Source organism: Sebastes fasciatus, chromosome 10 (genome assembly GCF_043250625.1).
Source record: "Sebastes fasciatus isolate fSebFas1 chromosome 10, fSebFas1.pri, whole genome shotgun sequence".
Lineage (NCBI taxonomy): Eukaryota > Metazoa > Chordata > Actinopteri > Perciformes > Sebastidae > Sebastes > Sebastes fasciatus.
Genome location: NC_133804.1, coordinates 20,851,510 through 20,865,468, shown reverse-complemented (window position 1 = coordinate 20,865,468; position 13,959 = coordinate 20,851,510). Strand labels below are relative to the sequence as shown.

The following is a 13,959-nucleotide window of genomic DNA, read 5'->3' as shown; positions in this document are numbered from 1 at the left end:
TTGGTATGCCATACAAAGTGAACACCTTGATGAGGTGTTTAAATGGTGAAATCTTAAGGGTTACATTGAGAAGATGCATTTTGAAATTAGAGTATATGTGGTAGCCATGTATTTTATTTTTGTTAGGTCTAATGTGCCTCCAAGCACTAGAGGGGTGCAGGGTGTAGGCAGAGGCTGGCCACAGGTAGCCACATGCCAGTGACTGCAGGTAGGCTGTTGGAAGGAGCAAATCGTATTTGACTGTGTGCATCAACATCATGTGCTGTTTATGGATTCATTTAGAGATCAAAACGTATTAGAAGTGATAGACACGAATGGACATGATGACTAAATAAAGGGCATGTTATAAAGTATTGGAACTTTGTAAATCATTTGTTCGGAGCACATGTCTAAACAATACAAACCAATTAGCAGCCAATAGCGACTAAAAGTATAGGGCTTACAGTCACTACAGTAATTATAGCCTTGTACTTTCTCAGTGACCTCTTGGTGTCAGTATTACATTGGGAAACCAAAGGAAACGTCGTCCCTCCCCTCATAAAGCTTTTGTTTGCCCCCTGAAAGAAGCAGACAAGGCATTTGAATCCAGCTCGCCGTCCGACGGAATTGTGTTGTGCTATTTGTAAATATGCGACACACAGTGGGTTTGATATAGACTGCTATTGTACGGAGTTTTATGTATGTGAATTCGTTGCGTTGGATAATGATGGGGATCGAAAGACAACCTCGAAGAAGGCTCTGCTCCTGGTTTGCTTTTCATCTGGCTCTACTGCTGTGTGCCGGAATACGGGCTTTGGCAGAAATCAGGTACTCTATTCCAGAGGAGGTGAAAGAAGGAACCGCTGTTGGAAATGTTGGGAAGGATCTTGGCTTTGACATCACCTCTTTGACTGGGAGGCGGTTCCGCGTTGTTTCTGAATCTAAGGACGCATTATTTGAGGTAAACTCGGACAATGGGGCTCTGTATGTCCATAAGAAAATCGACAGAGAGGAGCTCTGTCAAGGCAGCGGTGCCTGCATAATGGAGCTAAAAGTCATAGTCGAAAATCCTTTGGAAATACATTACGTAGTTGTGGAAATTACTGATGTAAATGATCACTCTCCTAGTTTCCCCGAAAAAGAACAAAGATTTGAAATAGCTGAGCATACGTTGCCAGGAAAGCGATTTCAACTGCACACTGCTCGTGATCCCGACGCTGGAATTAACTCTATACGTACATACACTTTGACGTCAAACGACCACTTTGAAGTAGATATCCGTCAAAGCGATGAAGATAAAATACCATTTTTAGTGCTGAAGAAATCGTTAGACAGAGAACAAAAGAACAAACACACGCTGCTGGTTACAGCAGTTGATGGAGGTAAACCTCCAAGATCAGGGACACTAAATGTTTCTATTATTGTTCTTGACAGTAATGATAATCGTCCGATGTTTAGTCAGGAGATTTACCAAATTGAAATACAGGAAAACGTTCGAATCGGCACTTCAATATTTAGAATGAATGCAACGGATCCCGATGAAGGCGCCAATGGGGAAATTGAATACACCCTTGGTAAAACACTAAAGAAAAAAATCTATGATATTTTTGAGTTGGAAAAATTAACTGGAGAGATTCGAGTTAAAGGAGTAGTGGACTTTGAGGATAATGACGTTTATAAACTCGATGTTGAGGCATCCGATAAAGGAACACCTCCACTGACAGGTGAGTGTAGAGTCATTATAAAGATTAAAGATATCAATGATAATCCACCAGAAATAGATGTGACATCATTGTCAAATATAGTGTCTGAAGATTCAAAACCTGGCACAATGATTTCTCTTATCAATGTGAGGGATAAAGACTCTGGTATTAATGGAAAGATTATTTCAAGCATAACCTCAGACGTGCCTTTTGAATTAAAGCCTTCTTATAAGGAAAACATATATTCAGTAGTTACTAAGGATTTTTTGGATCGAGAGGAGGTGTCACATTATGAAATAACAATAAAAGCCACCGATTGTGGTGAACCTCCATTATCTACTGTTAAAACACTAAGTATTCAGATATCAGATGTAAATGACAACAGACCACAATTCTCTCAAAATCGATTACAGTTTTATCTGGTAGAAAATAACGTTGCTGGGAATTCAATATTCTCTGTAAGCGCAACAGACAATGACTTGAATGACAATGCAGCTATTTCATATCATATCGTGAGAGAAGGGAGTCAAAATGACATCATGTCGTTCCTAAATGTAAACTCTGAAAAAGGAGATATTTTGGCTCTAAAAAGTTTTGACTTTGAAACTCTGAAAAAGTTCCAGTTCCAAGTTGTTGCCACAGATTCTGGAACTCCGTCATTAAGCAGCAACGTCACAGTGAACGTGTTCATTCTGGATCAGAACGACAACGCTCCAGTCATCCTGTATCCAGTCAGCTCTAACGGTTCCGCTGAAGGTGCGGAGGAGATTCCCCGCAATGTGAACGCAGGACACTTGGTGACTAAAGTCAGAGCCTATGACGCTGATATAGGATATAACGGCTGGTTACTGTTTTCACTGCAGGAAGTTACTGACCACAGTCTCTTTGGTTTGGACCGCTATACAGGACAGATCAGAACACTTCGCTCATTCACAGAGACAGACGAGGCTGAGCATAAACTGGTCATACTGGTGAAAGACAATGGGAACGTCTCACTCTCAGCAACAGCTACTGTGATTGTCAAAGTTGTGGAGCCCAAAGAGGCTTTTGCTGCTTCTGATGTTAAAAGTGCAACTAAAGTTGACGAGGAGGACAATGTCACTTTTTATCTAATCATAACCCTGGGATCAGTTTCTGTACTTTTTCTCATCAGTATCATCGTGCTGATTGCAATGCAGTGCTCCAAATCCACAGACTATACTTCTAAATATATACAAGAGCCTAATTATGATGGGACACTGTGTCACAGCATCCAGTACAGATCTGGAGACAAACGGTACATGTTAGTTGGACCCAGAATGAGTATAGGATCTACAATAGTCCCGGGCAGCCATGCCAACACACTAGTGCTCCCTGACAGGAGAGGAACATCTGGAGAGGTAAGAGCTTGAAAACAATGTGATCTACAGTATATAATATGTTTATATGTATTCTGTTCTGTCATGGCTTTGTGCTCAATGGTACATTTTCTTTTTGATCACCTTTCTAAAGACCTTTGTACGGAGAACACTACCAAACAGCTCAAAACAAACTTGTCCATGTTACAAGTCTGATAAAGTTTGACTCTTGTTATTTGGATCTTTACCGGTTAGTCTGACTTTAATTACAGAAACTGATACTGTTTCCAAAGGGAGAGATGTAGATATGCAAGTCCGAGCTCCAAAAGGATTCCTTTGCTTTACTGGGTCGACAAAGGCCAAACAGTTTTTTCCTACTTCACTTAACACCTTGTTATTGCCAAGCCTATGTAAGCTGATAAATAGCAAACAAAAAAGTTAAAATGGTTTATTTTATGTCGTCCATTTCAAAGACCAATCTTTGCCTGATTGACCTCCGTCCACTGTACAGAATTGCTTTGACTTTACTCTTCCCAGGAAAAAATAATTGCAAACTATATTTGGGCCATGTGTCTGATATTTCTGCAAATATGAATGCAATTTCTAAAATACAAATAGGAAAGTTTGAATTTGCTGGTGTTTCCGTTGATATGTACTGAGCATGAAGCTGGGCTACTTTTGTGAAGAAAAAGGTTCAGATCTCTATCCATGGTGCTGAAATGCATTTGCCTTTTTGTCCATACAGAACATAGTGCAAAACCAAGTTAAATTAAATAAACATAATAGCAATGCATTACTTTCGGAAGCCTGTTAACTGTAGTATTTTTAACAACTTAAAACAATAAGCTTTTCCCATATCATCAAGAGACATTCAACGCATATTTTGCTTGCCACAGAAAGTGAACACCTTGATCAGGTGTTTAAACGCTGAAATCTTAAGAGTTACATTGGGTAGATGTATTTTTTAAATTAGAGTATACTGTACATAGCCTTGTACTTTCTGTATGACCTCTGGGTGTCAGTATTGCATTGGGTTACCAAAGGAAACGTCGTCCCTCCCCTCATAAAGCTTTTGTTTGCCCCCTGAAAGAAGCAGAGAAGGCATTTGAATCGAGCTCGCCAGCCGGCGGAATAGCGTTGTTCTATTTGTAAATATGCGAGACACAGTGGGTTTGATATAGACGGTTATTGCACGGAGTTTTCTGTATGTGAATTCGTTGCGTTGGATAATGATGGGGATCGAAAGACAACCTCGACGAAGGGTCTGCTCCTGGTTTGCTTTTCATCTGGCTCTACTGCTGTGTGCCGGAATACGGGCTTTGGCAGAAATAAGATACTCTATTCCAGAGGAGGTAAAAGAAGGAACCGCTGTTGGAAATGTTGCGAAGGATCTTGGCTTTGACGTCACCTCGTTAACTGACCGACGATTCCGCATTGTTTCTGAATCTAAGGACGCATTATTTTTGGTAAACCCAGACAATGGGGCTCTGTATGTCCACAAGAAAATCGACAGAGAGGAGCTCTGTCAGGGCAGCGGTGCCTGTCTCATGGAGCTAAAAGTCATAGTTGAAAATCCTTTGGAAATACACTACGTAGTTGTAGAAATTACTGATGTAAATGACCACTCTCCCAGTTTCCCTGAAAAAGAACAGACATTTGAAATATTTGAACAAACATTACCAGGAAGACGATTTCAACTGCAGACTGCTCGTGATCCCGATGCTGGAATTAACTCTATTCGTACGTACACTTTGACGTCAAATAATCACTTTGAAGTAGACATCAGACAAAGCGATGAGGATAAAATACCATTCTTAGTGCTGAAGAAATCGTTAGACAGAGAACAAAAGAGCACACACACGCTGCTGGTTACAGCAGTTGATGGAGGTAAACCTCCAAGATCAGGGACACTAAATGTTTCTATTATTGTTCTTGACAGTAATGATAATCGTCCGATGTTTAGTCAGGAGATTTACCAAATTGAAATACAAGAAAACGTTCCAGTCGGTACTTCAATATTTAGAATGAATGCAACGGATCCCGACGAGGGAATCAACAGCGATATTGAATACAGCCTTGGAAAAACTCTAAAGAAAAAAGTCTATGACATTTTTGATTTGGACAAATTAACTGGAGAGATTAGAGTTAAAGGAGTAGTGGACTATGAGGAAAACGACGTTTATAAATTAGATGTTGAGGTATCCGATAAAGGAACACCTCCACTGACAGGTGAGTGTAGAGTTATTATAAAGATAAAAGATGTCAACGATAATCCACCAGAAATAGAAGTAACGTCACTGTCAAATATAGTGTCTGAAGATTTAAAGTCTGGCACAATGATTTCTCTCATCACTATGAGAGATAAAGACTCCGGTGTCAATGGAAAAATAATATCAAGCATAAACTCAGACGTACCTTTTGAATTAAAGCCTTCCTATAAAGAGAACATATATTCAATTGTCACTAAGGGGTTTTTGGATCGAGAGGAGGTGTCACATTATGACATAACAATAAAAGCCACAGATTGTGGTGAACCTCCCTTATCTACTGTTAAAACACTAAGTATTCAGATAGCAGATGTAAATGACAATAAACCACGATTCTCTCAACATCCATTACAGTTTTATCTGGTAGAAAATAACGTTGCTGGAAATTCAATATTCTCTGTAAGCGCAACGGACAATGACTTGAATGAAAATGCAGCTATTTCATATCACATCGTGAGAGAAGGAAGTCAAAATGACATAATGTCGTTTCTAAATGTAAACTCTGATAATGGGCACATTTCAGCACTAAAAAGTTTTGACTTTGAGACTCTGAAAACGTTCCAGTTCCAAGTTGTTGCCACCGATTCTGGAACTCCGTCACTAAGCAGCAACGTCACAGTGAACGTGTTCATTCTGGATCAGAACGACAACGCTCCAGTCATCCTGTATCCAGTCAGCTCTAACGGTTCTGCTGAAGGTGTGGAGGAGGTTCCCCGCAATGTGAACGCAGGACACTTGGTGACTAAAGTCAGAGCCTATGACGCTGATATAGGATATAACGGCTGGTTACTGTTTTCACTGCAGGAAGTTACTGACCACAGTCTCTTTGGTTTGGACCGCTACACAGGACAGATCAGAACACTTCGCTCATTCACAGAGACAGACGAGGCTGAGCATAAACTGGTCATACTGGTGAAAGACAATGGGAACGTCTCACTCTCAGCAACTGCTACTGTGATTGTCAAAGTCGTGGAGCCCAAAGAGGCTTTTGCTGCTTCTGATGTTAAAAGTGCAACTAAAGTTGACGAGGAGGACAATGTCACATTCTATCTGATCATAACCCTGGGATCAGTGTCTGTACTTTTTCTCATCAGTATCATCGTGCTGATTGCAATGCAGTGCTCTAAATCCGCAGAATACACTTCTAAATATCTACAAGAGCCTAATTATGATGGAACACTGTGTCACAGCATCCAGTACAGATCTGGAGACAAACGGTACATGTTAGTTGGACCCAGAATGAGTATAGGATCTACTATAGTCCCGGGCAGCCATGCCAACACACTAGTGCTCCCTGACAGGAGGTGTGCGACTGCAGAGGTAAGACTTTAAAAACAAGTTATTATACAATATGTTCACAAGTGTACAATTCTTTGTTTGTGCTTTGCTTTTGCTTCTTATCGTGTCTCTAAAGCTTTCTGTACTGAGAACAGTACCAAATATAACTCACAAACATGTTCTGTTGTGTTTTACGTCTCGTTTCTTATACAAAGTGGTCGTTTACAGAAAGCGATGTAAAAGAAACTGCAACTGTATGAAAATGCCGGATGTGGCAAAATAGCTCTGTCTTCAACAGCCACTCTGTGCTATCTGCTATACTTTCACTGTTTTCTCTCTTTTCCATGCATATAAACACTCACAACCATGATGAGAACATTCAAAATATAATAGAGAGCTCATTCTTTGTAAAGAGGACAGCCTGTCTCCTGATTATGACCGCTGTCCATGGTGCTGAAATTAAATTGTTCCTGTATTCCAGCCAAACAGATTTATTATAGTCTGTATTTTGGAATATGTGAGAAGTGAGATTGTTACATTTGGGTCTCAGAATATTACAACTGCTAACCAATAACTGAACGAAAAGCTGAAGACGTTGCAGTGTTTCTGATGAGTTGTTTGAGCAGTATGTATGGACTTAGTTGTTTTAATACTGACCTGCTTTTGTTATTAGAGGGAAAGGCTGTGTGACTACTTGTGTCTGCTGTCCAGGGTGCTGAAATGCATGAACATGTCAAAGAGTAATGCAATGTTAAAAAAAACACGATGAAAACTATTATTTTAATGATCAGTTAATAAGCCTCTTGGTAGGTACTCACCCACTTAAAGAATGCATCTCTTAAAACTTTATTTATTAGACTATTATTTTACGTTTGATCTGAGTTATTACCTCTGGGTGTCACTATTACATCAGGAAGCCATAGACGACTTTGTCCCTCCCATTTCAAGGCTTTTGTCTCCTACTGAATAGAGCAAAGGAGGTGTTTGAATCAAGCACACCAGCCGATGGAAACACGCTTCGCGTTTTGCAAATATGCGATATTCAGCGGGTTGGATGTAAATATTTTTTTGTCGATGTAAACGGCTCCTGGGTGTTCATGTGTTGTTGGATAACGATGGGGACCGATACAACAACTCGAACAAAGGACTGCTCCTGGTTTGTTTTTTATTTGGCTCTACTGCTGCTGCTCGGACAGCAGGCTTTGGCTCAGATAAGGTACTCTGTTCCCGAGGAGGTAAAAGAGGGAACTGTTGTTGGAAATGTTGCGAAGGATCTTGGCCTTGACATCACCTCTTTAATTGCTCGACGGTTCCGTGTCGTGTCTGGAAGTAAAGACGCTATTTTTGAAGTGAATCAGAATAATGGGGCATTGTACGTCAACCAGCATATTGACAGAGAGGAGCTCTGTCAGGGGAGCGGTGCATGTCTGATGGAGCTAAAAATCCTTGTCGAATCCCCATTGGAAATACACTACGTGATTGTAGAAATTACTGATGTAAATGATCACTCTCCTAGTTTCAACGAAAAAGAGCAAATGTTTGAAATATTTGAACAAACATTACCAGGAAGGCGATTTCAACTGCACACTGCTCGTGATCCCGATGCTGGAATTAACTCTATTCGTACATACACTTTGACGTCAAATGAACATTTTGAAATAAATATCCGTCAAGGTAATACAGGTAAAATACCATTCTTAGTGCTGAAAAAATCGTTAGACAGAGAACAAAAGAACAAACACACGCTGCTGGTTACAGCAGTTGATGGAGGTAAACCTCCAAGATCAGGGACACTAAATGTTTCTATTATTGTTCTTGACAGTAATGATAATCGTCCGATGTTTAGTCAGGAGATTTACCAAATTGCAATACAAGAAAACGTTGCAGTCGGTACTTCAGTATTTAGATTAAATGCAACGGATCCCGATGAAGGCACCAACAGCGAAATTGAGTACAGCTTCGGAAAAACTTTGGGGCTAAAAGTCTATGATGTTTTTGAATTGGACAAATTAACTGGAGAGATAAGAGTTAAAGGAGTAGTGGACTATGAAGAAAATGATGTATATGAACTCGACGTTGAGGCATCCGATAAAGGAACACCTCCACTGACAGGTGAATGTAGAGTCATTATAAAGATAATAGACGTCAACGATAATCCACCAGAAATAGAAGTCACATCACTGTCAAATACAGTGTCTGAAGACTCAAAGCCTGGAACAGTTATTTCACTACTTAGTGTGACCGATAAAGACTCTGGTGTCAATGGAAAAATTATTTCACAGATATTGAATGACGTGCCTTTTGAATTAAAGCCCTCTTATAAGGAAAACACGTACTCGGTTGTCACTAAGGGTTTTTTGGATCGAGAGGAGGTGTCACATTATGAAATAACAATAAAAGCCACCGATTGTGGTGAACCTTCCTTAACTACTGTTAAAACACTAAGTATTCAGATAGCAGATGTAAATGACAACAGTCCACATTTCCAACAAACGCCATTACAGTTTTACCTGGTAGAAAATAACGTTGCTGGGAATTCAATTTTCTCTGTAAGCGCAACGGACAAAGACTTGAATGACAATGCAGCTATTTCATATAATATCGTGAGAGAAGGGAGTCAGAATGACATAATGTCGTTCCTAAATGTAAATTCTGATAACGGACAAATTTCCGCGCTTAAACGTTTTGACTTTGAGACTCTGAAAAAGTTCCAGTTCCAAGTTGTTGCCACAGATTCTGGAACTCCGTCACTAAGCAGCAACGTCACAGTGAACGTGTTCATTCTGGATCAGAACGACAACGCTCCAGTCATCCTGTATCCAGTCAGCTCTAACGGTTCTGCTGAAGGTGTGGAGGAAATTCCCCGCAATGTGAACGCAGGACACTTGGTGACTAAAGTCAGAGCCTATGACGCTGATATAGGATATAACGGCTGGTTACTGTTTTCACTGCAGGAAGTTACTGACCACAGTCTCTTTGGTTTGGACCGCTATACAGGACAGATCAGAACACTTCGCTCATTCACAGAGACAGACGAGGCTGAGCATAAACTGGTCATACTGGTGAAAGACAATGGGAACGTCTCACTCTCAGCAACAGCTACTGTGATTATCAAAGTTGTGGAGCCCAAAGAGGCTTTTGCTGCTTCTGATGTTAAAAGTGCAACCAAAGTTGACGAGGAGGACGATGTGACATTTTATCTGATCATAACCCTGGGATCAGTTTCTGTACTTTTTCTCATCAGTATCATTGTGCTGATTGCAATGCAGTGTTCTAAATCCACAGACTATACTTCTAAATACCTACAAGAGCCTAATTATGATGGGACACTGTGCCACAGCATCCAGTACAGATCTGGAGACAAACGGTACATGTTAGTTGGACCCAGAATGAGTATAGGATCTACTATAGTCCCAGGCAGCCATGCCAACACACTAGTGCTCCCTGACAGGAGGTCTGCGACTGCAGAGGTAAGACATATTTAAATATTATTTATCAGGTTTGTGTGCAGAATCATATGAATCATAAACGGGCGGTGGAACACTTTCTATGTTGCTAATTGAACATTGTTTAAACAATTTTACGATATAACTTATTTTGTTTATGTACTGGATATCATTTGTGTCTGCTAGCTCTGTTATAAGGTTTTTGCACTGATGATTTTTTACTATTGTGATGAAGTCTTTGTATTTCACTTTAAAATATAACATAAACAAAAGAAGCATACAACATGGTGATTAATCATTTTTTAAGGGCCTAATTGACTTGTTGTCATATGAAATGACCAACGATTTGCCTCTCTCAGTGTTTGGTTGTAAGATTATATTGTCAGAAGGAGTTAAAGATAAATCCGTTTTTGTGATAGAATCGCATGGTGGCACTAAACAACCAGAAATACGCATCACAGCAGTTCACCATCTAGAGGTCTGTGAGACGCCTCTGAAGCATTCAGCAGAGCAGACTATTATCCTCCGGACGTGATTTTGTTCCTGACGATTTCCTCGTTTATACTAACCGAACGCATTGTAAGACGGGGGTCTTTTCTTCATTAATGGATATGTAAACAGTGTAGATAACTTGGTATTTACTGGATTTAATTATTGACACCAGACAATGGAACAAAGCGGACGGGACTCCCGGCGACAAGGAAGCAAATGGGTGGCCCTGGTGCTGGCTTTCAGTTTGATTTTCGGCAAAGCATGGGGACAGATACGATATTCCATATCAGAAGAGATCAAAGAAGGGACTGCTGTTGGAAATATTGCAAAGGATCTGGGAATAGATCCAGTTATATTAAAATCAAGGGGATTCCGTATCGTTTCTGGCGCCACTGAATCGCTTTTCCAGGTAAACCAAAATGATGGGATTTTATACGTAAATCGTAATATTGACCGAGAGGAAATATGCCAGCGGACCAGCGTGTGTTTGATGAACCTCAAAACCGTGCTAGAGAACCCACTGGAGATCCACTATGTTGCAGTGGAAGTGTTAGACGTAAATGACCATTCGCCCTCTTTCCCGGAGGACAACAAAAGGCTGGAGATTTCAGAGTCTACTCTACCGGGAACCAGATTTCAGTTGCATGCTGCTCTTGATCCAGATGGAGGTGTGAATTCCGTTCAACAGTACAAACTAAGTCCTAATAATCATTTTCGGCTGGAAGTGAAGGATAGCGGCAAAGATGGCAAAGTGCCTATTTTACAGTTACAAAGCCCGTTAGACAGAGAGGCCTCTAGCATCCATAAACTACTGCTGACTGCCCTGGATGGAGGTAAACCTCCGAAATCAGGGACCATGGAGATATTCATAAATGTTCTAGATGTGAACGATAACGCGCCAGTATTTACAAAAGATGTCTATTCTGCAGAAATAAATGAAAATTCACCAATTGGAACAATAGTCATACGAGTAAATGCCACCGATATGGACGACGCGTTAAATGGAGATGTTAGCTATTCTTTTGGTAATGTGAATAGTAAGGTGCGTGAACTGTTTAATGTCGACCCGAGCACAGGTGAAATAAGTCTGAAAGGACAATTAGATTATGAAATGGACGACAGTTATGAGATACATATTCAAGCTTCTGACAGCGGTGCTGTTCCCTTCAGAACGGAAAAAAGCGTTACCGTAAATATTAAAGACATAAATGATAATGCACCTATTATAGAGGTAACATCGCTGTCTGAAACAATTTCAGAGGGTTCCAGACCAGGAACCACAGTAGCACTTCTTAGCATTACCGATTCAGACTCTGGGGTGAACGGGAAAGTTATCAGCTTTGTAAAAGGCGACGTCCCGTTCACACTAACGCCATCTATACAGGACAACATGTACGCTGTCGTGACAAAGTCACAGCTTGACAGAGAAAACAAATCGATATATGATGTAACAGTAGTGGCGAAAGATGCAGGTGAACCAGCCTTAACGTCTGAAAAGACATTAAGAGTTGTTGTATCAGACGTAAACGACAACAGCCCAGGGTTTTCAATGAGCCGATATGATTTTTATGTCACTGAAAATAACCCAACAGGAGGGTCAGTGTTTTCTTTAATCGCGTCTGATCGTGACGAGGGAGATAATGCTCTGATTTCCTATCATATTCTCAGAGATGCAGGAAATAAAGTGACATCATTTCTTAACATCAACTCTGAAAATGGAGATATTTCAGCACTAAAAAGTTTTGACTTTGAAACTCTGAAAACATTCCAGTTCCAAGTTGTTGCCACAGATTCTGGAACTCCGTCACTAAGCAGCAACGTCACAGTGAACGTGTTCATTCTGGATCAGAACGACAACGCTCCAGTCATCCTGTATCCAGTCAGCTCTAACGGTTCTGCTGAAGGTGTGGAGGAGATTCCCCGCAATGTGAACGCAGGACACTTGGTGACCAAAGTCAGAGCCTATGACGCTGATATAGGATATAACGGCTGGTTACTGTTTTCACTGCAGGAAGTTACTGACCACAGTCTCTTTGGTTTGGACCGCTATACAGGACAGATCAGAACACTTCGCTCATTCACAGAGACAGACGAGGCTGAGCATAAACTGGTCATACTGGTGAAAGACAATGGGAACGTTTCACTCTCAGCAACAGCTACTGTGATTGTCAAAGTTGTGGAGCCCAAAGAGGCTTTTGCAGCTTCTGATGTGAAAAGTGCAACTAAAATTGATGAGGAGGACAATGTGACATTTTATCTGATCATAACCCTGGGATCAGTTTCTGTACTTTTTCTCATCAGTATCATCGTGCTGATTGCAATGCAGTGCTCTAAATCCACAGACTATACTTCTAAATATCTACAAGAGCCTAATTATGATGGAACACTGTGTCACAGTATCCAGTACAGATCTGGAGAGAAACGGTACATGTTAGTTGGACCCCGAATGAGTATAGGATCTACTATAGTCCCGGGCAGCCATGCCAACACACTAGTGCTCCCTGACAGGAGGTCTGCGACTGCAGAGGTAAGACACGTTTAAATATTATTTATCAGGTTTGTGTATAATCATATTCATAGAAATAAAAAATGGGCGGTGGAACACTTTCTATGTTGCTAATTTAACATGTTTAAACAATCGTTATCAATTTTAAGATATTACTTTTTTTTAATTTATGTACTGGATATCATTTGTGTCTGTTAGCTATGCTATAAGGTTTTTGCGGTGATGATGTTTTACTGTTGTGATTAAGTCAGTTGTATTTCATTTTAAAATATAACATGAACAAAAGAAGCATACAATATGGTGATTAATCTTTATAGTGCCTAAATGACTTGTTGTCATGTGAGATGACCAGCGAGTGGCCTCTCTCACTGTTCGGATCTTGGTCACAGTATTTCAGTTACTTTTACCCGTGTTGTTGGTCTCTTTTTGACTGAAGTTAATGCTGTACAGCTGTGTCTGAGTTGTGAATCTGCTCAGCATAATAATCCTTAGTTTTGCTTACTGTTCGTCTATATCTCTTCTATACACATCTTTATACTATCAAAACCATCATGATTACCAGACATATTTAAATGCATGGAAAAATTACTGCCTCCCATTGTAAAGAAAGTATTAGATCAAAGTCGTAGTAATTAATTTTTGACAATGTGTGGCCAACACGTTTAGTCACGGGAGAGACAATTAAAAGTCTACATATACACTTGCTGTTGTTGTCATGAATGCATTTGTTTCAGTAGTTTACAACAGACTTGATAACTGAGCACACAAAGTCTTTGGTCAAAGTGAACGGTTACTGAGAAGATCACATGGTCGCTGTCCATGGTACCGAAATACATCGGCTTTACTGTTTCCAGGCTAAATAGATTGGAGGGGCAATACTGTGTTTTATAAACGTGGTAAATAGTAATATATCTTCAGAGCACTTGCATTGTATTGAACGCAGCATATTAA

At 40.3% G+C, this 13,959-nt stretch overlaps 5 protein-coding genes across 6 annotated transcripts in view; 4 read left to right on the top strand and 1 right to left on the bottom strand.

Moving 5' to 3' along the window:
* Positions 1-13,959, bottom strand: part of LOC141775515 (fibroblast growth factor 18-like) — a 305,178-nt gene that overhangs the window by 122,247 nt on the left and 168,972 nt on the right. The window lies entirely within an intron of this gene.
* LOC141774844 (protocadherin alpha-8-like) lies at positions 567-3,782 on the top strand. Its single transcript, XM_074647658.1, has one exon. It carries the CDS (start codon positions 677-679, stop codon positions 3,071-3,073), a length of 2,397 nt encoding a protein of 798 aa, XP_074503759.1. The 5' UTR covers positions 567-676; the 3' UTR covers positions 3,074-3,782.
* LOC141775507 (protocadherin alpha-C2-like) overlaps positions 4,237-13,959 on the top strand; it is a 213,456-nt gene continuing 203,733 nt past the window's right edge. Inside the window, exon 1 of the mRNA XM_074648954.1 lies at positions 4,237-6,606. Coding sequence (XP_074505055.1) covers positions 4,249-6,606 — 2,358 coding nt within the window. The 5' untranslated portion in view covers positions 4,237-4,248. The remainder of the gene's footprint in view (positions 6,607-13,959) is intronic.
* LOC141775500 (protocadherin alpha-8-like) lies at positions 7,345-10,169 on the top strand. The gene has a single exon (XM_074648929.1). It carries the CDS (start codon positions 7,662-7,664, stop codon positions 10,047-10,049), a length of 2,388 nt encoding a protein of 795 aa, XP_074505030.1. The 5' UTR covers positions 7,345-7,661; the 3' UTR covers positions 10,050-10,169.
* Positions 10,462-13,044, top strand: LOC141775878 (protocadherin gamma-A5-like). Its single transcript, XM_074649621.1, has one exon. It carries the CDS (start codon positions 10,678-10,680, stop codon positions 13,042-13,044), a length of 2,367 nt encoding a protein of 788 aa, XP_074505722.1. The 5' UTR covers positions 10,462-10,677.

Excerpts from the sequence above, each read along its gene's own strand:
- LOC141774844 (XM_074647658.1), top strand. The coding sequence starts at position 677 with ATGTATGTGAATTCGTTGCGTTGGATAATGATGGGGATCGAAAGACAA.
- LOC141775878 (XM_074649621.1), top strand. The coding sequence starts at position 10,678 with ATGGAACAAAGCGGACGGGACTCCCGGCGACAAGGAAGCAAATGGGTG.
- LOC141775500 (XM_074648929.1), top strand. The coding sequence starts at position 7,662 with ATGTGTTGTTGGATAACGATGGGGACCGATACAACAACTCGAACAAAG.